The 24590-nt window shown below is 41.1% G+C and overlaps 2 protein-coding genes across 2 annotated transcripts in view; one reads left to right on the top strand and one right to left on the bottom strand.

Moving 5' to 3' along the window:
* The first annotated feature begins 18487 nt into the window (after positions 1-18487).
* On the top strand, positions 18488-21910 carry cfap144 (cilia and flagella associated protein 144). The gene is made up of 4 exons (XM_089001396.1): positions 18488-18709; positions 18842-18901; positions 19407-19510; positions 19601-21910. The coding sequence occupies exons 1-4, from the start codon at positions 18592-18594 to the stop codon at positions 19694-19696; spliced, it is 378 nt and encodes a 125-aa protein (XP_088857522.1). The 5' UTR covers positions 18488-18591; the 3' UTR covers positions 19697-21910.
* ebna1bp2 (EBNA1 binding protein 2) overlaps positions 21570-24590 on the bottom strand; it is a 5836-nt gene continuing 2815 nt past the window's right edge. Inside the window, exons 5-9 of the mRNA XM_089001395.1 lie at positions 22876-22965; positions 22718-22793; positions 22509-22602; positions 22251-22419; positions 21570-22156 (exon numbers count right to left, since the gene is read on the bottom strand). Of these exons, the coding sequence (XP_088857521.1) occupies positions 22109-22156; positions 22251-22419; positions 22509-22602; positions 22718-22793; positions 22876-22965 (477 nt within the window). The 3' untranslated portion in view covers positions 21570-22108. The remainder of the gene's footprint in view (positions 22157-22250; positions 22420-22508; positions 22603-22717; positions 22794-22875; positions 22966-24590) is intronic.

The raw sequence follows: 24590 nt of genomic DNA, 5'->3' as shown, positions 1-24590 counted from the left end.
TATCGATATATTTATATATACCCTGTTTGCATGTAATTTTCTCCGTGCGTGCATAGAAATAGTATCGATATAACCGGGACTATCGATATATCCGATATCGATATAACGAGACTTTACTGTAGTTGTGAATGGTTGTTTCTCTAGATGTGTCCTTCAACTGACTGGCAACCAGTTCAGAGTGCCGTCTGCCCTCAGCCCAACATCCGCTAGGAAATGATGTACAGGTACTGTGTATGCATGTATGGGTGTGTGTTCATGTATTCGTCAGTGGAGGTTTTACTGTATTTTCATTCACACATTCATTCATTTGTTCATTCATTTTCCGGACAGCTTTCTCCTTTCTAGAGTCATTTGGGGTGCTGGAGCCTATCCCAGCCATCTCTGGGCACTAGGCAGGGGATACCCTGCATTGGTTGCCAGCCAATTGCAGGGCACACAGAGACGAACAACCATCCGCACTCACACTCACACCTAGGGACAATTTCGATTGTTCCATCAGCCTCCCATGCATTTTTTGGAACATAGGAGGACCCAGCAGATCGGGAGAAAACCCACCCAGGCCTGAGGAGCACAGGCGTACTCCACATAAGGAGGCCGGAGCGGGAATTGAACCTGGTGCATGGCACTGTCAAGTCGACATGCTAATAACTCGATTACCGGGCCGCCCGTAATGTGTTTGGCATCTTACAACAAAGGATTTGTGCACAAATGATGATGTCAGCTTGCATCCTAAATATGTTTTTTTCAATAGACGTCAACAAAGTTCACAAAACACCTGGGCCTAATTCAAAAGAGAATAATCAAATTTTCTTAATGCTTTTGAATTTTCCTCATACACACACAGATATAAAAATGCTCAGAGTACAATTATTCATTTCATGTTTCTGCAATACATTTACACACACCAACAACATGCTTTTTATTATCCAAAGAAGCAATTTTACAGCATGCTGTACATTTGGATTTAAAACTTGTGTTATCAGTAAGTGTACACTTTGCTTTCATAACAAAAACTATAGCAATGCTATTTCTTTGTGGGCACTGCTAGCAAAATACCGATACCTGTATATTATGTGACAATGCCTCTCAACCAACAGGCATACAGCCGGGGGGGGCGTGTATAGGTTAAAGATGCAACAGATGAAAAGGCACTGCTCCACCGCCTATGTGAATCATAGACTTACAGTACAGTCACTATGTCGAAGGTGACTGAACCGTTGTCGATCGACAGCAACTGCAACTTCGGAGTTTATAACGGACATTCATCATGTGGCTGGAAAATGTAACCCTGTGGCTGATTGTTTGTCACGTGCAATCGTATGTCCAGTCCAGCTCAAGGTTGATTTTTCAGAAATGGCAACTGCCCAATCTGAGCAGCCGGACATCCACAAACTCAAAGTGGCAGGCACGGCCCTTAAGCTTGAGGAGGTAGCATTGCGTGAGGGCTTTCCCACTCTCCTCTGCGATGTGTCTACGGGTCGCATTCGTCCCGTGGTTCCACTGGAATTACGTCGCTGAATTCTTTATTCAATTCATTACCTTTACACCCTGGTGTTCGGGCGCCAATCAATCTGCTTGGGGTCATGTTTGTCTGGCCCAGTTTACAAAGGCATGTAACCGCGCCAAGGTTCACAGGCACACCTTGAAACTTTTCCGATTCCGGCCAGGAGATTTAACCAAGTCCATGTGGATTTGAGTGGGCACCTCCTTTCGCAGGGTTGCACACATCTCCTCACTATGGTCGATCATACCACTAGATGGCCGAAAGTAGTTCCCCTGTCTTCCACCACCATCCTTGGTCGCACGTTTTGGCACGCCATCCGATATCACCTCGGACAGGAGCTCCCAGTTTGTGTCCGAGCTCTGTGTCTGCTTGCTTTGGCGAAGTCCTTAGGTTGAGTGTCGGTCCCCCACTCGTCTCATCTGGGCCGGCAAAGTTCACCTGCGCCACCAAAAGAGGGACTGTGTCATCATTGTGGCAAGCTAGTCAAGCCCCCTGTGAACTATTCATTTTGATTGTCCTTCTAGGACAGGGGTCGAGAACCTATGGCTCGCGGGCCATATATGGCTCTTTTGATGATTGCATCTGGCTCGCAGATAAAACAAAATATTGTTCTCGATTTTTCGCCCTTCATATCCTGTTTGGGCTGCAGTTGGTGGAAAGCGCAATTTTGATTGGATGATACTAGTGTCGGTTGGCTGAAAGCTCAATTTTGATTGCCTAATACTGACCTAGGTGCCGTTGACGTCGAAACAGGTAAACGGCTCTTTTCAATAAGCCAGATGAGTAAAAAAGGGGACGAGTATTGAACACTTCAGGTTGAATGGACAGAAGGATTCACCTTTGTGGAGAGAACAGGTCTGCCGTGATTCTAATTTGCAATGAAACAATCCCAATTGCCATGAAACAGTCGAATGTCAGTTACACTTTGACAAGCCCCATGCTACGTTAGCATCAATATATTTCTGCAAGAGACAGAAGAAAACAAGCGTGCAAGCGAATTAGCAGTGTGAAGGCCAGCTAGTAGTAAGCTTGCGTATGGACCCGGCAAGTTGACTTTCATTCTGATAGTTTGGCTGGATTTTTACCAATCATGAGGAACAGAAAATCATTCAGTATTATCACAAAATTATTTTAAATAATACATTCTGACATTTTATTGTCTCACACACACACACACACACACACACACACACACACACACACACACACACACACACACACACACACACACTCTCTCTCTCCCGGCAAATTGGCGTTTTCGTGTTCATTATGTTTGTTAAAGTCAATATAAGTCATGCAGTGACGTGCGGTGAGGTTCATGGCTGGTGAGGCACTGACGTCATCATAGTCAGATTTACAAACATATGAACTCCACAGAGTAGTTTATTCACCATTTGATTGGCAACAGTTAACATATTTTGTTTAAAATTTCATGTCAGCATTCTTCATATATACAAACTGTAGCATAGAAAAAAATAATTAAAAAAACGTTTTTATCGTGTTACCTTTACTTGTAAATGAAGTCCATGCGCCGCTCCTTCTGAAGAAAGGCATCGATAACTTCTTTGTAGAAGCCTTCCTTATCTTTCTTCAGTTTTAAAAGTCTCTCTGTCTCAACGGAGATCACTGCCAGTGAAGAAAGTCGTCCTTGATCAGTCCTATTCCGACTGTATGTTTTCAGTGCTGAGAATGACAATCTCGTCTACTTCTACAGCAACAAATGGGGCTGCACCGATCTCCTTTTTAATGTCATTTCTAATGACATCACCAACTGCTTCAATTAAATCGTTCTGTATTCTGTTTCACAGGCTAGAAAATACAGTGGATGTCTTCAAATGTCGCGCTAGCCTGTCATCTTTCTCAGCGAAAGCATGTAATAGTTCAACATAGTTGCCACGATTAGCAGAGCCTTTACTTTCATTTTTTCATCATTTTCACGAAATGCCAGCTGTTGTTTGGCAAGGAAGCAGGTGGCATTGATGAGATCTTTTAAAATCTCCCGGTTCTCCTTTACCTTAGCATTGTGGATGCTGATGTTGAGTCTTCGCTCATTTTTGATGAGGCTCCGTTGTAAATTTTTCAGGCCGCAATATCCCATTTGAGTCAAGACATTGTCACAAGTTGAGAACAGAAGGCAGGAAAAGCAGAAAAGGCGGTTTCTTGCTGGACATCCACACAGCCAGCCTTTTCGTGAGTACCAGTCCGCCTGAAAAGAGCGAGTATTGTGTCCCGTTGTCTGAAGCAAACCTTTTAGCTCCGGTGTTGGTCTTCCTTTAATTATTACCTCCTGCTTCGATTGAAAGTCAAGTTTAGAAAATTCTTTCAATTTAGATATGTAATCCTCCATTCTGAAAGTGAGGCCAAGCAACACGAAAAAATGACTGCAGGGTAGCACTTTACTTGCTAACTGTTTACTGTAGCTTTCTGTCTCTAATTCTATTATTCTGCAGACGTGGAGTCGGAAGTATCTCTGGAATCACAAGCGCCCCCTGTCATGAGGCGGGAGAACTGTTTGCCTCACCTACGCACAGCGTTTTGATAAAAAGAAAACAAAATAAACACTGTAGTACAGTGTTTATAATGTACAACGACTCTACATTATATACACCAGCTAAACTGTAGAAATTTAGTTCATATACTAAACGTGTTTGAACGCTTTAATAGCGATATGCAGAACGACAGCAATGCGGTCTCACTGCAGAGAAAGCCAGCACAGTAAGCACACACACACACACACACAAACACAAACACACACAAACATTTCTAAATATTTTTTATTATGTTTTAAGCCTCTCGTATCAAAAAGGTTCCCGACCTCTGTTCTAGGTGTACGGGAGGGTGTAAGTGTGGCAGACACTAGGTCTAGGACCATGCCTCTCAGCATGTTTTGGCACACTTTCTCATGATTGTTCAGATCCACTTGTGTGAAATAAAGACGTGTCTACAGTCAGTCGTGTGTGCTCCTTTCGGACTGCTACAATCAATATTTTTTGATAGTTTGTTCATAGAACTGCACCGCATCATTCTGAGAGCTGTTTCTAAGATTGTTGCTCTACTCATATACCTAATTAAGGTGGTCAGTGAAATTCCTGTAGCCAGTTGAGATAAAATAGAGATTGGGTTTCAGTTCACTTTGTCCTTTCAGTAGTAGGCTAACAATAAGTGTTGACATTCAAAACAAATGATGTAGTCTGTTGGAAAGGTTTAAAATACCAACATGCATGCGGGAATGCTCTGGCAAACATTGATCAACCACAGCAACCTGACCCCACTTTTTTAGCTGGACTAAAGTGGGTGTTGTTGAAATATGTGTAGCTTTACCCCACTGGCTCTCAACCGTTTTTGGCTTCTGAATCACCAAACCTTTAAGTTGAGGAGCCCGTGTATAACGATGTCTGCCAAAAGTACTGAAACATAGTAGTAGTAAACATAAACACAAACGTCTGTGTAAGCTCTCAGTCGTACAGGAGTGATCCATCGATGAAAAGACGATGAAGAAACCTTTTCATCCATAGACACAAACGATTATGAAACCAGAATCATTTTTTTCTGGTTCTTTAATATTTTTCCTTGGCATTTTTTTAATTTTTTGACTTTTTATTTATTTAGTTCAAATGAAACATGTTGACATGGAACAAGCAACAGAAAGAAACAATCAGAATCCAAATCAAGGGAAAACTGTTCTTTGTAATATTTAACTCATAACTGAGTTTTTGAAAGGCGCCTAGAAATCAAACATTATTATTATTATTATTATTATTATTATTATTATTATTATTATTATTATTAATATTATAACTGAATATTGGAGCTTCTTTGTTCGCTTTCAATTTCAAATATGAGGAACTAAACACATCAGAAAAATAACGCTCAGAGCTCCTTTCGCTGTTTTAAGCACTATTCATCAACCATGTGGGTTGAATAAAACTCGAGCTGTTGTGATTTTGGCCCGGCTGTGCCCAGAAAATACATGATCAAATATTTTCACCCCCCCTCCCCTGTAAAGTACTCACGTACCCGGGGGGTACCCATTAACCTGGTTGGCAAACCCTGCTTTACTCGACTTTTCCCAGCGGATGGAAAGAGAAGAGTACTCAATTACGGCAATTTTCTCCTCGTTTTATTTGATCAAACTTCCACATATTTCCCACCTACCATATAGCAGATCGCTACAACATCTGTTTTAATTTTAGTCTTTTTCCGATGACCCAGGTAGATTGAGTTTACGGTTAACAACGATTGTATGCCTGTCATACATTTGGAACTGAAACTTACAATTTCAAAAATTCATATGTCACTGATGCTAAGCACTCGATTACCGGGACGCCCGAAATGTGTTTGGTGTCTTACAACAAAAGATTCATGCACAAATGATGACGTCAGCTTGCATCCTAAATATATTTTTTCAATAGACATCAAACAAGTTTACAAAACACCTCGGCCTCATTCAAAAGAAAATGTTAGTGTGAATTATCCTCATTCACACACAGATAGAAAAATGCTCAGAGTACAATTACAACATGCAGTACACCAAATGTACCTACCAGTATTTGAACATGTTATACATTTCCCTTGTGATGATGTGGTAAGTTATATTCCTTCAACAGCAAGAAAAATATGAACGTGTTTTAAATATTATTTTAATGTATTACCTTCAAAAATATAAATACAGTAGAGAGTTGTTTTTCAGCAACAAAAACAAATCAGAATACATCCACACTGAACTGCTTGCCAGAATGATGGTTTCTCCAAATTGTGTTCATCAAACTACCATAAAAGTATACCTTAATTGACAAGATCCTCAACAATGTACATATCAAAGTAAGTGTTTTTTTTTTATATTTATATGACAACCTTTGTGTCCCCCCACACCCCTCCTCATATTATCCTCGTGTTGCAGTACCTCTTATATTTACTCAAGGGGAATGAGTGAATGCCAAGGCGTGACAAAGCCAGATCGCTTTCCAAAACAAAGTGGCCACTTTGGCAAAGAATTTGACATGAGTGATAACCTCGTTGGTCGTTCCGAACGACCTCCCAATTCAGGGGATCTGAGCCGTGGACGCTGCGGTTTATGTTATAAGCCCCATAGCTACACAGAGTTAATGATGCACTCCAACAAGCTGCAAACATTACTAGTGTATTGACAAGGCAATGTGAAATAAAGAGCTACATGCTGATCCTAATTATGGTACTTTCATGAGGGGAATTATTATCAGAATTAGAATCATTTTTACTGGCCAAGTATGTAGAACACACAAGGAATTTGTCTCCAGTAGAACATGCAGTACTAGTATCACCATAAAATGACAAATATGCATGGAAAGGCATTACGGCGTGGTACCGCTCAGTGACAACTGAGAGACAATGTGCAAAGTATCAGGCAGAGCAAAAGTGGTCAGTTGTAGAATAAAATATGATGACTGTTGTAGAGTTGGTGCAGGAAATCATTGAACCATTTAAAAATAATCAGTCGCACTATTTGTAGTAGACGTGTGCAATTATTCAGTTGGCCTTCAGAGCATTGTCTGCTGCTGTGGAAAATAGATCAGTGTCCGAGATGTTTGTTTGGACACTGTGAAAAAAGGCTAGAACACAGGAAGATTGTCTTTTACTGCCGCTAGGGAATGCGGCATTCATGACCGACGTCCAAATTCTGCCGCCTTCTGCCAAGCTATTTATTGAGAGTACAGTATATGCAAATTTAAAGGACAACCGACATCACTTTTTTGTTTCCTAACTGACATCAGAAAAACGTTTTATAGCATCTAAAATACCCAAAACACGTAGGTTGATATTTTTAGTCAAATGCAAAACACCAATAAAAATGACTTCAAGTATCCAAAATCCGCAAAAAAAATGAGCTGCGAATTGGGCATTTTAAGAAAGTCCCGCCCCCAGTTCGTGACGTCACACCAAGACGTCTTGCCTTGCTCGAGAATCAAAACAATGGCTTCAGATTCAGAAAAGATGCTTTCTTGTTCCTCATCCAGTTATGAATATGATTCAAATACATAGTTCTGAAGAGGAAATCATACATGTTTGCAATCGATTAAAGAATTGTTTCCGGTCATTTTGTTGCATCTGGAGAGAAATGTAGTGAAAAACTCTTTAGTACTCACAGTACCCAAAAAAAAGCAGAAGATGGCGACAAAGGTCCGTGGAAATTGTCTCCTGGGAAGTTTTGTCAGCGAACATCAAATACACTGTAGAAGTCGTGGCGCAACACACAACGAATCACCATCGCGTTATTTATGTGTTTTCCTTCTAATTTCGCCATCAACACGGTTCAACACGAAGTTTTCAGACCAAACAAAGTACCGCAAAATGCATTGAGGTGATGCAAGGTATGTCCTTTGTCGGTCAGGGGCGTTCCTTCAGTGACGTAGGGTGAGGACTCGTCAAAAACAAGACTTCCGGAATATTCAGCGCGAGTATTAAAACGTAAAGTATATATATATGTGGTGGAATCTGTAAAATACGCTCAGTAGAAGTCATTTGAAGCGATTTTACAAATTATGGACACAACTTGTCCGGCCGGAGACGTCGGTTGTCCTTTAAGTGATACATTAGTAAACCTCTGGGATGTTATGAACAAATACACTTTTCTGATTTATTTTTGGGAGACACACTTTTCGCCTTACACACTCTGTCTGGGAATCAATTAAGTTCGTAAGGCCCCATTGTTTGTATGTATGTATGTATGTATGTATGTATGTGTGTATGTATGTGTGTGTGTGTGTGTGTGTGTGTGTGTGTGTGTGTGTGTGTGTGTGTGTGTGTGTGTGTGTGTGTGTGTGTGTGTGTGTGTGTGTTTGTGTGTGCGTGCGTGTGCGCGTCCGTACGTGCGTGTGTGCGTGCGTACGTACGTACGTACAGGACCCTGAGAGCCTTCGTTGCAAACTCGATGAGGATGTGGAAAACCACACTTGAAGCCAATGGTAAGCCACTCACGCAAGTGTCCATCAAATGTGGCATACACCAAGGTGATGCACTCTCCCCACTGCTGTTCTGCATAGGACTGACCCCCCTCAGCCAAATAATCGCCAAGACAGGCTATGGATACCGCCTCAGAAATGGAGCTACAATCAGTCACCTCCTGTACATGGATGACATAAAGCTGAATGCTAAGAGCGAAAGGGACATAGACTCCGTGATCCACACAACCAGGATCTACAGCAGTGATATCGGGATGTCATTCGGGCTGGAGAAATTTTCTCGGATGGTGACTAAGAGGGGCAAGGTAGTCCACACTGAAGGGGTCTCACTTCCCGAAGGAACAATAGCAGACATTGAAAACAGCTACAAGTACCTTGGTATACCAAAGGCCAATAGCAACCTCGAACTAGCAACAAGGAAAGCGGCTACGACCAAATACCTACAGGTAAGTCCTAAGAAGTCAGCTCAATGGCAAGAACACGACCCAGGCAATAAACAGCTATGCCCTGCCAGTGATCAGATACCCTGCAGGAATAATAGGGTGGCCAAAAGAAGAGATTCAGAACAAGGATGTAAAGACCCGAAAACTCCTCACCATGCATGCAGGGTTCCATCCCAAGTCCAGCCCCCTGAGACTGCAACACAAGCCGTAAGGAAGGAGGCCGGGGACTCGTGAGTGTGAGAGCCACTGTCCAGGATGAAACATCCAAGCTTAATGAATATATCAAAGAGAAGGCTCCAACGGATGATGTACTCAGAGAATGTCTCAGACAATGGGGAACAGAGGATGAGGTGCTGGATCCTGTGGGACTTCCAGATACAGACTGACAAGATGGTAATGGCCAACCAACCAGATATCGTGGTCATAGATAAAGGGCTAAGGAAAGCCGTTGTCGTGGCTGTAGCGGTCGCGAGTGATAGAAACATCAGAAAGAAGGAACATGAGAAAATCGAGAAATACCAAGGGCTCAGAGAGGAGCTGGAGAGAGCCTGGAAGGTAAAGGTGACAGTCTTCGTGCCTGTGGTGGTCGGAGCACTCGGGGCAGTGACCCCCAAACTCGACGAGTGGTTGCAACAGATCCCGGGAACAACATCGGATATCTCGGTCCAGAAAAGCGCAGTGCCGGGAACAGCACTGATACTGCACAGGACCCTCAAGATTCCTGGCCTCTGATAGAGGACCCGAGCTAAAATGGGGGACAGACACCACCTATGGGGGGTGAGGCAAGGAATTATATTTTTTATACACAGTATATAATATATGTTTCTAAAAAACAAATTTAAAAATCCATGACCTCTGAAAAATTAGGTGCCAGCAATATAATGTACCACCTGCAACGAGGTCCATCCCATAATCTCTACCGGGGTTGTTCTTACTGACAAAGCGTATCTCAGCGAGACAAAACAGGAGATTACAGATAAGAATGTTGATGACACATCACTTCCATCTGATGGGAATAGCTTTCCCACGACCACAGTGTCTCCGTTTAGCTTTGACAACGACAGGCCTATCAAAATAAATACGAAAGAAGTGGGTTCGTGCGTGTGTGCGTGTGTGTACATGGATGAGTACATGTCACCCACAATCACTTGGTGCTCCCAGGGTAGAATAAAAAAGCTTGAGCAACCGAGCAAGACAGGTGGTACCTAAACATACAGGCAGAAAAGCTGTCCCCCGGAAGAGTGTTTACTCCATAATCAAATACATAAACACCAACAGTTGTTCTACTACTGCAAGAAGAATGCAGATGAAAGCTTTGAAATAACATCACAGTTTTTGTGGGGAAGAAGAGGTGCAAATTGGGTGTAATTAACCTGTTCTTTTTGTCGTAAGTGTCAAAAGTATGAGCAGGTGGTCCATTAACAAAACCACAAAATGTTGCAGGATCTTGAAGTCCACGAACACTCAGATTATCAAGTGAAACATGAAGGAATTTTAAAATACTGTATATTTTATGCAAAATATGACTCATTGGGGCAGCATAGTGGAGGAATGCTTAACATGTCCGCCAAACAGTGCAGAGGGCCAAGGTTCAATTCCACATCTGGCCTTCCTGTGTAGAATGTTCATTTTCTCACCATGCCTGCTTGGGTTTTCTCCAGGTACTATGGTTTCCCTCCATGTTCCAAAAACATGCATCGTAGGCTAAGTGAACTCTCTATTGTCCTTATATATGAGTACGTGTTTGTTTGTTTTTATTTATGGTCCCTGCGACTAATTCATGGTGTACCCCAACTTATGCCCAAAGACAGCTGTGAAAATTAAATAAAAGAAGAGGATTCATCCATCCCATGTCCGAACTGCTTATCCTGAACTGGTTGGTTTACAGCCAATGTTAGGACACACATGTCTAAAAAAACACCATGTCACCCTGTTCAACAATATACAGTGATACCTCGACTTACGAACGCTTTAGCTAACATACGTTTCACTTTACAAACATTACATTTGCGAGAATATAATCTTGGCATACAAACTAGTTTTCAGGAAACACATGGTGGTTGGCGGACTAGTTTTCGGCGGAAGAACACTAAACCACACGGCTGAACAGCGCCACTGTGGCTGCCAGACTACTTTTAATAATAATAATAACAAAACATTTTATTTCAAGCGCCTTTCAAAGCACTCAAGGACACTTTACAGTCACAGGCAAGCATAGATACAATAATAAATAAAATACAATTGTAAATAGAAACAAGAGATACACAGCTACACAGAAAATGCAATTTTTAAATAGGTGGGTTTTGAGATGGGATTTGAAGGTGGGAAGAGAGTCCACACCCCCTTTCTCTGAGTGCATGTGTGGTTTGTTATCAAGGATACATTTGCTGTGATGGGACCTAATAAGACCCCACAACAGGCTAGTGTTCGGCCAAATAGGACAAAAAACAAAATTATGGTCGAGCAGGAGAAGGAGATCATCAAGAAACACGACCAAGATGTACGTTTGTGTAACTCATCGTCCCCGTACCAGTCTGTTAAGTCGACCATTGGTACCATCCTTCGGAATTAGGTGTGTGTTGCTAAGGATGTTTCCGTGTTGTGGAAGCAACAGTCTCAGGCAATAGAAGAGTTTGAAACTGTCATGATCTGGTTGGCGACCAACGGGGGGCGCTGTCGGCCCCGCCTGCACCTGCACAGGTGCTGGTCGTCCTGATCAGATTGGCGACCAATGGGTAGCGACGTCAGCCCTGCCGCCAGCCTCGCAGGTGCGGGTCGTTATAATCACTGACACTTAAAAGGACACCCGGTACGATCATCCGTTGTCGGTTCATTGTTTGCTGCTTGTTTGCTGCATGCATTGTGTATGTGTTTGTTTAACCTTGGCGGACTTTTACTCTTGGTCTTCTTTTGCTACTTTGTATTTTTTCCATTCAGATGATTTTGATGTTTCACATTTTGTTCCTGCTGACCTTTATTTTAATACAATTTGTCAAACAACGTCCTGCTCCCTCCTGCCTGCTTCTTGGGATCCGCACCCGCCATCACCACCTCGCAAAACGTGACAGAAAGTCATGATCTGGTTGGCGACCAATGGGTAGCGACGTCAGCCCTGCCGCCAGCCTCGCAGGTGCGGGTCGTTATAATCACTGACACTTAAAAGGACACCCGGTACGATCATCCGTTGTCGGTTCATTGTTTGCTGCTTGTTTGCTGCATGCATTGTGTATGTGTTTGTTTAACCTTGGCGGACTTTTACTCTTGGTCTTCTTTTGCTACTTTGTATTTTTTCCATTCAGATGATTTTGATGTTTCACATTTTGTTCCTGCTGACCTTTATTTTAATACAATTTGTCAAACAACGTCCTGCTCCCTCCTGCCTGCTTCTTGGGATCCGCACCCGCCATCACCACCTCGCAAAACGTGACAGAAACACTTCTGTTAATTTGGATTAACGAAAAGCGAGGGTATTATCGCCGAGAAAGCACGCCAACTTCACTCAGATATCGTCAAGAGGCAACCTGGAAGTTCGTCATCCATTGATGATTTCCAGGCTAGCCATGGATGGTTCGAGAACTTTAAGCGTCGTACAGGGATTCATTGTGTCATTCGTCATGGTGAGGCGGCCAGTTCTGATGATAAAGCTGCTGAACATTTTAAGGAATCATTCCTCAAGATGGTGGAGGAAGAAGGCTATGTTCCTCATCAAGTGTTTAATGGTGATTAAACCGGCCTTTTTTTGGAAAACGATGCCTAACCGGAGTTCATTACACAGGAAGAGAAGTCCGTCCCTGGGCATAAGCCTATGAAAGATAGGCTAATCCTCCTTCCTACAGTTCTCATGGAATGTGACTCTGCTTCCAAACAGTAACTCACTCCCTCCCAGTCCCACCCCCTCCGACTCCATTCCATTAAGCCATAAATGACCATCACAACGGTAAATAAAACGATTTTATTATACAGTACAGTTTATTTATTTAATTACAATACAATAGCACATTTATTATACATGTGTAGTTTTAAGGCTTATTTAGTAGAAAATTATATTTTATGGGGACCTGGGAATGGATTATTTTAATTTTTTGGTTTCCTATGGGAAATTAATATTTGGAAGACACACTTTTCGCCTTACACACACTTTATGGGAACCAATTATATTCGTTAGCTGAGGTATCACTGTATCTACTTTTAAAATGTTGATGCTTTCCACCTCATATTAAAACCGAGTCCGACCTCGCAAAGTCCAATATTGTCACAAGGGTTTCATTTACTCATTCAATGTCATTTCCGAATTTATTCGGGAATTGAAAGTACAGTGGGGCCTTGGCTTACAAACGTAATTTGTTCCCAGACAGTGTGTAAGGTGAAAAGTGTGTATCCCAAAAATTAATTTCCCATAGGAAACCATTAAAATGAGAAGAAATCCGTTCTCGGGTCTCCATAAAATATAATTTTCAACTAAATAAGCCTTACAACTACACACAATATACCATATTCTATGTATAATAAATGTGCTATTGTATTGTAATGAAAGAAATACACTGCACATAATAAAGTCACTTTATTTACATTTGTGATGGTCGTTGATGGCTCTTAATTGACAACTGTTGCTTTCTGACTTGTAAGGTCTTACAAAACTGAGGCATCACATTATCATTCATCGTGTTGATGATTCTCATCCCCACAGTCTTTTCTGGATGGAACTGTTCAATAAAAGCCTGCACATCATTCCACTCAGCCAACATTGCCTTGATGCTCTCACTTGATGCTGCAGCCATCTCCTCCTACTCGCTCTCAGATGACAACTCCTGAATGGCTTGCTTCTGCTTATCCTCTTGAAGGCAAATCAAATAATCTGCGTTGAGGACCTCATTATGGTCAGCAACAAGCTCCTCGATGTCCTCTGCATCCACTTCGAGTCCCATGTTCTGTCCAATGGAAACAATGTCGTCCAAAACAACAGAGTCATGAGGATGAAATCTTTCAAAGTCCCTCTCAAGGATGCATGCGGGACACAAATTATTCCATGATGCTTTCAAGGCTCGAAGGGTAACATCATGCCAAGCCTTTTCTATTAGCTGAACATGAAGATACACATGGAAATGGTCCTTCCAATAATCGATAGTTCGGTGTCATTAGTCACGTGAAAGCATCGAGTAAATAAAGCCTTTGTGTAAAGCTTTGTTGCGAAGGATGGTAGCAATGGTGGACTTAGCATATCCGCTAAGCCGCTAAATCAGAAAAACGCACACCTTGTTCGTGTTTCTCAATGATCTCCTTCTCCTCGACTGTAATTTTGTTTTATCATCTTCGGCTGAACACGAGCTTTTGGTGGGGTCTTTTTTGGTCCCATAACAGCAAAAGTATCCGTTATGAATCCTTGAAGAAGATTGACGTGTACATTCAGAGAAAATGTGGGTGTGGAAAGGTAGGCCGGCTGGAGCGCTGTTCGGTCGTGAGCTTTGGTGTTCTTCCGCCGAAGCTCACTCCGCCAGCCGTGGTGGGGCGGCGCTCCTTGTGTATCCCGAAAAGTAGTGTTTATGCCAAGGTTTAATTTTCATAAATTTAACGTTGGTAAACCGAAAATTTCGTAAAGCAAGGTGTTCGTAAGCCCCACTGTATGACGTTGAGCGCCATTCCCAAATTTGTTCTGGTTTTGTTTTTTTCTTGCTGGGACTGCCGAGAAAGCGCGGGTCAGACCTCTGGCAATGTTTTCTCTTCTACAAGGGGGCAGCATTTCCCTTTTCTCCGTGTTAGCGCTTTGTTCCAGCTTCAAATGTTGTTTAAGAGCTATGTAAACCAACATGTACAGTCTGTATTGCATTGTATTTTGGACAGCCACCCTCATTTCAAGCTCATAAAATTTCAGGTCCATATAATGTAGGAATTAACTGTTTTTTTCTGATGAAAGAAGAGAGTCTAAGGTTTCTTACGCTGCATTGAATGTTTATGTAGTCCTAAAACTCAATATTCTGTGGGTCCCGCAATTTGAGTGAAAATGATAAAAACCCTGGCACTGGATTGGACACATTTTTAACGTCTTGAATGAGTTATGCTTCCTTCGTTTGCACGTTACCCAGAACTCTTGGGCAGTCCTTAACATACTTGTCCCACTTCTCTTTCACATTGCTGAACATTGGGTTGTCAGGACTCTTGACCTTGCTAAACACAGCCTCCCATACACTTCCAATTATTACCTCTAATATGTGATGGCGACAAGCGAAGTAGAATACCTTTTTGTCTAGTTTTTCTTCAATAAGCTTTGCTGCACCCTTGTTGATGCCACTGTTGCGTGCTGTGGTATAAAAATTAATTGATTGAAGTGATGACTGGAATGAAAGTAGAAAAACAAAATACATGAGCTGCTGGGAAGGCAGCCACTCTCGCGGTGCTGTCTTGAAGTCAAAAGAACAAAAAAATAATATTTAAAATTAACACTGGTGTTCATGTGTTTACTACCATATGCAAGAAAATTATATTAGCTTTCATTTGGTACCACTTTGAATGCTATAGCATAAACCTCTGGAAAGCTACAATGAAAATAAGGACATAATATCCCAAATTTTGCAGCGTTTTTTAAAAACGTCAACAATAAAATTACATGGCTTTTGAGGCAGGCATAGCCAAGGTCCAAGATCACAATAACTGGTATATTTAGCTAATTTAGACCTTGGAGAATGGGAATAATATTAGTTTCCATATGTTTGAAGAAAAAGGTCACTTTTGAAGAGGTCTACTGTTACTTATACAAAATAAGAGCATTTGTAACAACTTTCCGCGAGTTAAGATAAATACTACACAAATGTAATGTATGTTACAAATCACAAATGTTTAAAATTTCATGAGCAGCTATGACCCACTTATTTTCAAGGGAGATGTTTCAGGGTGTCAATTAAAGAGCATGATGATTGCAGTCTGTAATACACACTGTGTATGTACACTTGCCTATTATCGAAAGATGTGCCGTATATGCTCCACCCGGTGGCGGTCCGTGCATTTCACACCTAGGCCTTCAGTGAAGTCCTGCTTAGTCCGACTTGAACAAATATCCCTCGTAATACCATAATTTATGACACAACGGCTGGAGATATCATTTACAAAAGCACACGCATGCAGTACTGGGCGTGGCATCACCTTAATCGTCTACAACACAGGCTATTTTCCGGAGCAATTACACATCAATAAATCTGCATCAGCAATTAGAACTTGTCACTATACGTGATACTGCAAACACTTAAAAATAAAAGGAAATTTAAAATCATTTGTCCACAAAGTTTTATGAAGTCCACCAAGAATATGCAATCTTTAACAAGATTTTACGCTAAATTACAAAATGTCAGTTTAATATAAGAAAAACAACAAGACGTTCACAAAACGAACTATTTGTTGAAAATAAAAGTAAACAAATCTTTTTCATTTGTTCTTGAGAATAGGCCTACATGCGACAGCGACACAATCACACAAGTCTCTGAGTACTTCCACTACAATCACACAGCTGCGCCAATGCACGTTATTTCTCACTGCAGAAGAGCAAGATTTTTTTTTGTAGATTTGTCATTTCATTTATTTACCATTGATTTAATATGAATGAAATAATATTTCAAAAACATGTTAAAAGTGAAAAAATAAGTAAATAAAAATGTTTGCACTCACCAAAACGGATGTCCTCCAAAACACATTTAAATACAAAATCCATTCTCCTTTCTTTCCTTAAGAAGACTTCAATGACTTTGTTGTGCAGTTTGTCTGTGCGTTTCAGTTCCAACAATAAATCATTTTCTATCGACATGGAGGCCAGTGCTGAAAGCCACGTCTGTCCAGTCGTGTTTCTGGCGTATGTTTTAATTCGCTTTAAGGGCGAGAATGACCGCTCAACACAAACCCTTTCCCCGCCTGGGACAGGTTAGCTAGCTCGGGGGTCGGCCGGCCTCCTCTCACAAGGTCTAGCTTCTCCTGAAAGGTCCGTCTTGAGAATGGCCTTGCGAGTATATCTGCTACCAAATCTGAGTTGTCCTCTCCTTCAGCCATTGTGGGTTAAAAAAGCGAGTAGATATACTTGGTTTTTCTGCCAAAGTTTCCGGGTCTGATCTGTTGTCAGCTTGGTTGATTTGCATAGCGCTGCCTCCCCTGAGGGCTGAGGTAAAGTGAGTATCCAATCACAGGACGCGTACGACGTACGTCATGTTCAACGCGAGGCCCTCTAGCTGGCCTTACAGTGCCAACTCGTGATCTGATTGGATATCGCAACTGTATATCAACTACATGTGCCCGTTCATGCACAGCGCACAGACGCCCTCACTGTTGATTCTGAAGGCGTCGGTCAGATTTCATACAGCATGGCGACACAAACTAGCTGAATTCTGATTGGATTAAAAACTCTGACCTAAAACTACAACACTGAAAGGAGCATAACCAAATGGATATAATATAACATCAAGAAAACAGTATGTAGAATATATATATATATATATATATATATATATATATATATATATATAGTAAAGTCTCGTTATATCGATATCGGATATATCGATAGTCCCGGTTATATCGATACTATTTCTATGCACGCACGGAGAAAATTACATGCAAACAGGGTCGGATATATTGATAGTCCCGGTTATATCGATATTTTTTCGGACTCCCTTGAATATCGATATAACGAGACTTTACTGTATATATATATATATATATATATATATATATATATATATATATATATATATATATATATATATATATATATATATATATATATATATATTTTTTTTTTTTTAGAAAAAATACTTTTTTAATGAAATTGACTTTTATTATAATTATGATAATGATGTCTGATTATGTTAGGCCAGCAGAGAAGGCCTTGCTGGCCCTGACGGCCCACCACTGGCTCCACCCCACTCAAGAACCTAAGTGCTATCGAAAAAGGATAGATGAATGAAGGGAGGACCCCGACAACGAGTAGTCCGCAAGAGGCCTAAGGGAGTAGCATGAGCGTGAGTTGTACCAACAACAACTCCAGTATGAATGCTAACAGCTACGTTTGCTCAATAAAAGCCTGACCAGCTATGCCAGCGACTGTGTGAATCCTTTATCACGCCGAGGGGCATTACAATATAAAATAAACAAATTATTTGATGGATTCGGTCAGATAGTGTTAACAATGTGTGATTTTGACATGTTAGCTGCGCTGCATATCATGTGGTGTTTGTAATACTGTTTTCGGGTCCATTTTTTTACTAAATGAGCAATTTTAAAAAACTACATTGCACTACACGTGCACAGAGACACGCGTACACGTGCGCACGCGTGCGCATTCGCACACACACATACACATGGACACACACACACACACACACATGGACACACGTACACACGAATTAAGTCATGCTTGGAAATGCCGGTAAAAGCTTCATTTTTTTCCCCTCTGAGAACAAATTGACAGCAAAATACGTTGACAGAAGTGACTAAGAAAGTACACGTTCGTTTTAGTATGGCGTGAAAGCTCTACCGTTTTTTGCGACCGTGTCCACAGTCACACAATATTCATTGCTGAGCGTGTAGCCTCGCCGTGTGGTCTACATTTGTTATTGCGACAGGAAGTTTTCTGGGAGTTTTCTGTTGCCACGCAGCGATGAATTTGCGGGACAAACATAGCCGCACAGAAGAGAGGTTACGGTTTTATCAATTGTGTGCTGGTTGAATTTGCGAAATGGAAGTAAAAGGAAAAGATGTGGTCCATCAGGATGCAATTCACGTCGAGATGATCCGGAAAGAGCAAAGACAACAAAGGCTGCACGTTGAGTTTAGTATCAACCCACACAGGAAGTGTACGTCACTGAACTTTTACAAAACTTTTCTATTAATATTTACATATTTTGCGTACAGGTAAATACACAGAATTGTTGGTGGCTTGTTTTTGTCAAAGGAATCACAGTTTCCTCTACTATCGTGACTTTCAGTACACGTCCTACCAGACAAACCCATGAGCAGAAAACTACAAGAAGTGATTCCAGAAAACTGTGAGTTGAACATTATTCGCTTTCTTTTCAGGACATGTTGAAATTGGCTATCCTTTACATGTTCAATTTGGATAAACATGTATTTTGCTTGCCTCAATGTGTACTCTTTTCACCACAGCAAAAGGGGTAACTGAATAATTTAATAGGTTTCAGTTGAAGAGCTGTGTCTAAATCTGGCTCTATGAAAATATTCATGATCACGAGAGTGTTTCCTTTACTGGAACCTTGTCAGTGATGCTAAGGGACTCTTGCTCAATTCTTTTTTGTAATGTAACACCAGTCTTTTTAATTCTGGACATTTAATAATACATTTCATTTCTAAGCGCCTTTCAAAATTGTCAAGGTCACAGGATATTTTTTCTGTGGGTGAGCAGCGGCAGCCACAGGCGCCAGCGTTCACTCAACCCGGAAGTAACACAGGAAAAAAAATACAAATAAGTTCCTGTTAAGCCATTTAAAAAAGTTGCCAAGGATATTGCTTATGGTGTGCTTTTCTTTTGTCAAGCGGACTTCATCGAAGCATTCCACAAAGCTCGCCAGGTGCCTACAAAGAAATATACCATGCCATTGACTGAAAGTCAGAAGATTGGGTGGGTGTCGACAGCCCTGGTGAGAATATTTATGGTTTAAAGATGAAAAAAAAAGTCTGGAATCGGTTTCCCTGCAGAACTAAGTCCAGGTGGATTGCTTTGTCTACAGATCCCAACAAATCGCAAAGACAGCAGATTCAATTTCTTCCGACACAGCTCAGACATCACCAAGCACCAAGAGTCTATAGTGCGCTTTTCTAAATAAATCAAGGGCAAATGCAACCATCGTTGAAGAGTTTTGATGGACAGTTAAGTGGATAAAATGACATTTCTTTTCAAATTACTAAAGATTTTGTGAGGCGACATTCATTCAGTCTTTATTTCATTCATTTTCCAAAAACGCTTTATCCCAAGGTCGCAGCGGGTGCTGCAGCCTATCCCAGCTATCTAACGGCAGGAGGGCAAGGACACCCTGAACCGGTTGCCAGCCAATCACAAGACACATAGAAACCAACAACCATTCACTCACACTTAAGGACAAATTGGATTGTCCAATCAGCCTGCCAAGCATGTTTTTGCAATGTGGGCGGAAACCAGAGAACCCAGAGAAAACCCATGCAGCGAAAACATGCAAACACCACACAGGAAGGCCGGAGCATGAATTGAACCTCTGCACTGCGAAGTCGGCGTGCTCACCACTTGACACAAAAGCATATGCAGAAGAATAATATCTAACCTGGGCAATGGCAAGGCACGTCAATTCACCGGCGATCCCATGACCAAATGAATCTCCCCTTAAAGGACAACCGACACCATTTTTTTGTTTCCTAACTGACATCAGAAAAACGTTTTATAGCATCTAAAATACCCAAAACACACAGGCTGATATTTTTAGTCAAATGAAAAACACCAATAAAATGACTTAAAATGTCCCAAAACTACTTGAAAATGACCTCAGAAAGTTTCAGTTTCAGAAGGTCCCGCCCAATTGTTTGTGACATCACGCCAAGATGTCTTGCGTTGCTCGAGAAACAAAACAATGGCTTCAGATTCGGAGAAAATGATTTCTTGTTACTCATCTAGTTATGAATATGACGCAAATAGTTCTGAAGAGGAAAGCATAAATGTTTGCAATCAATTAAAGTCCTCCCGTATCTATTTGAGCCGTCAGGACTCCAATGTAGCGTCCCAGAAAATGCACAATATGGCGCCCAAGCTCCGTTGGAAATGGACTGATTTGTCTGCTGGGAATTTGTGTCAACGAGTATCAAATAGTAGTCTTGGTGTTACCGCAATTGGTAGTGTTGGTGCGACACACAACGATTCACCATTGCGTTATTTGTGTTTTCCTTCTAATTTCGCCATCAACAAGAATTCAGACCAAACAAAGTCACTTTCTCGGTCAGGGGCGTTCCAGACATGACGTCACGTCAGGCATCGTCATCAACTTGAAAACAAGACTTCCTGAATATTCAACACGAGTCTTAAAAAGTAAAATATCGCTACATGCCGTGGAATCTTTGTAAAATACGCTCAGTAAAAGTCATTTGACGTGATTTTACAAATTATGGACACAACTTGTCTGGAGGCGTCGGTTGTCCTTTAAATACCTGGTGACATAATGAGGTGATTGGCAGGTGTAGAAGCGGGAGGCGCAAATCCGCCACCTGCTGCCGAATCTGAATGTGACAAAGACAACTGGAAATATAACAAAGGAGGGCTGTTCTTTAATTTTACATTTTGTTTTTCCACCATCAAGTTTCAGAGGAGACACTACTGTGTCTAAAACAGATTGGGAAAACCAGTACAGGCACTAACAACTTAATCGTGGCCATCCCGTAAGAACCATCCGAATTAATCGAAAGGGTAAAAGGTGACATTCACTCAGCATTGTTAAAATACCCAGAAAAAAACTTCATGTAACAAAGAGGGTACAGAAAGTGCTTAAGAATGAATGACTCTGTGTCTTTGTGTTGTCATATTATTTGTTGTATGAAACCATCTATTATGGCATTTAATAAGTTGAATGTTTAAATGTCTTTGCTACCAAGAGATTTTACAAAACAGATATCGGAGTGTTGTGCGGCGAGACAGCAAGCAGGTGGAAAGATGATAAAAGTTGCAGCCAGATGCAGGAAGGGTATTGTGAGTTTTCTTTATTTGAAGTCGCAACAGATGTCGGGTTTTGGCAGACCACTGGTAACACTGCTCTCCAGGCTGTCCTTTCTCCCTCTCCTTCCTCCTCAGTCTGGTTTTAAAGGTGGTGCACCTGAGCTTCTGGCCAATGAGGTCCCAACAGCAATTGGCCATTCACAGATGTTTGCAATCACCTTCTCAGAGACAATTAGTGGTCGCCCGACTCTACTGTCTTGGATGGGGAGGAATGCGCACCTTTTTCCCATCCAAAATCCAGAAAACACAAAATTATTGAACATTTCTTTTGGCATCATGACACGGAGTCTCGCGTGTGCGGTATCCCCCCCCCCAAAAAAAAAAAGATTGGTTTCTCAAAATCACAATAGAAAGTCTTCCTCCCTCAATGCAGCCTGATGATTAGGAGATGATGCTCCTGCTCAACAATTTAGGTAGAGGGCAATTTGAACAAAATGTCACAAAAACTCCAAAGAAATCCGCCTGGAAGCAAAGTTCAAGACGTTCGGAACAGCCTCGATGTGTTTTACGAGCGACCCTTCATCTTCCTGCGTACCGACTTCCCTGGACGTTTCTAGAAGTACCAGGAAAAGCAAAATCAGCATCTTAAAAATGTGAAACTGTCTCTTTCCTCCCGTTTTATCGCGAAAAGTGTTTGTTTAACTTACATTTTGTTTTCCTCCTTTGCCTTTTTTTCCTTTTGTGCCCTTTGCATGAGCCACTTTAGCGCGGAAACTGGAAACATCATTGTGGCTTTCTTTGGTGTTCCACTTCTTTCCACTCTTCTTGCCTCCAAAGCCAAACTTCTGGTCCTTATATTTTCTCTTGGCACTGGGGCTATTCAAAAAGAAGTCACATTTAAAATTTCGAGTCTGGAAGGCATTTCACGACTGTGACAGCTGATGGCAATCCCTGAAACATCGTACCCCTTCTTGTTCAATGCCTTCTTGGAGCTCTGAGAAGTGTCTTTTTTAGATGTCTCTTTGTCTCCCTCCAAGAAATCCAACTTGTCAGTCATTCCTAAAAGTGGAAGGATTAGAAAACTTTCAAATTGCATCGATCCAGCCTGTCTGGGACTGAAAGCAAAATAAAGCGTGCTAAACTGTTGAATACAACAGAATTCCCCCTGACCAACCTTTCTGGTATTTCTTCACAGCAGACATCATTGCCTTCTTCTCCTTCTGTCTCTTCTGGATCACTTCTATTTGCACCTAAGATGCCGAAATACAATAATTAAAAACTTTACTCCTAAATCGGGCACCATTTTATAATTAAGGAACATTGAAAAGTAACCTTTTTGCCAAATTTCTTTTGCGCGCTTAACTTCTTTGCCTTCTCTGACCTCTCCATTATCGCCTGCTTTGCGAGTAGCTTCTTCCGGATCTATGAGGTGAAAGAGACAAGAAAACGTCAAGTGTGAAAATAGTTGAATTTGACTGTGAAACAATAGTTCATGCATCACAGCAGTTGAGGCAATCAGTGTGACAAAATAAGCACTATAAGACAACACAGAAATGCACATGTAAATCAAATTTTGGACTGCACATATCTGGGAATTCTTAAAATGGGAACTAACATGACAAGAAATGGAAACTGCCAGTATTGTAGATCAACCCAAAACAGGAAAAGATCGGCATTTGCAATAAAATAAATCAAAACACTACAAAGCCTTATCATATTTTATCTCGATCAATTTCATGCAAAAGCAGTTGAATTTCCACCTATATTGTGTATTACTAATACTCCCCGAATCCGGCAGCTACAACAATACTGAAGCTATATTGCATAGGACTCAAAAGAATGAAATGTACACTATCGCGGAAAAGTATTTGACCCCTTCACGATTTCAGTTTTCTTTTCATATTATCACATATATTTCAGTTCATCCAACCATTTGTCACACAGAGGCAACACAACGATATACAAAATGCAGTTTGAATGATTTATTAAGACCAAAAATTTCCAAACCTACCTGTCCCTATCTGAAATGGAATTACCGCCTTGTACTACTTTAAAATGGGTTGTGCCAGTCTTGGCAGCAATAAATGATATAAAGTGTGTGTGATAATTGGTGATATCTTTCACATTGCTGTGGAGGTATTTGAGACTAGTCTCCTTCACAGAATTGGTCAGAATTACATTTTCACAGAAGGACAGGTAGTTTTTGATGTTTTTTTCCAGCCTTAATAAATTCATTCATTCATTCATAACATTCAATGTGATGTTAAAATTGATTTGATAGACCGAAAGCTTTGAAAGTGATAAATAAGGCATGAACTCAGACAGAGATTAGGGGAAAAACATTTAAATGTGCATCTAGCGTTATGTATACATTATGACAAAAAAAAAATCATGTTTGTACACATTATTATTACTACCGGTAATTTCCCACAAGCTCCACCTTCAAGGACAATTGACACATTTTTTTTGTTTCCTAACTGACATCAGAAAAAACGTTTTATAGCAAAAATACCCAAAACACGCAGGCTGATATTTTTAGTAAAATGAAAACGACCAATAAAAATGACTTAAAGTGTCCCAAAACTACTTCAAAATGACCTCAGAAAGTTTCAGTTTCAGAAGGTCCCGCCCTCTTGTTCGTCGCCTTGCTCGAGAATCAAAGCAATGGCTTCAGATTCGGAGAATATGCTTTCTTGTTACTAATCCAGTTATGAATATGATTCAAATAGTTCCCAAAACGAAAGCATAAATGTTTGCAAGCGATTAAAGAAGTCCTTCCATGTCATTTTGAGGCGTCTGGACTCCAATGTAGCGTCCCAGAAAATGCACAAGATGCCACCCAAGCTCCGTTGGAAATGGGCTGATTTGTGTCAGCTAGTAACAAATAGTAGTCTTGGTGCAACACACAACGATTCACCATTGCGTTATTTATGTGTTTTCCTTCTAATTTCGCCATCAACACCGATCAACATGAAGTTTTCAGACCAAACAAAGTACCCAAAATGCATTGTGTCGCTTTTCCGGTAAGGGGCGTTCCAGACGTGACG

This window comes from Hippocampus bargibanti, linkage group LG07, assembly GCF_051943395.1.
Source record: "Hippocampus bargibanti isolate YZ-2025 linkage group LG07, ASM5194339v1, whole genome shotgun sequence".
NCBI classification, from domain to species: Eukaryota; Metazoa; Chordata; class Actinopteri; order Syngnathiformes; family Syngnathidae; genus Hippocampus; species Hippocampus bargibanti.
This window is presented reverse-complemented; position numbering and strand designations above follow the sequence as displayed.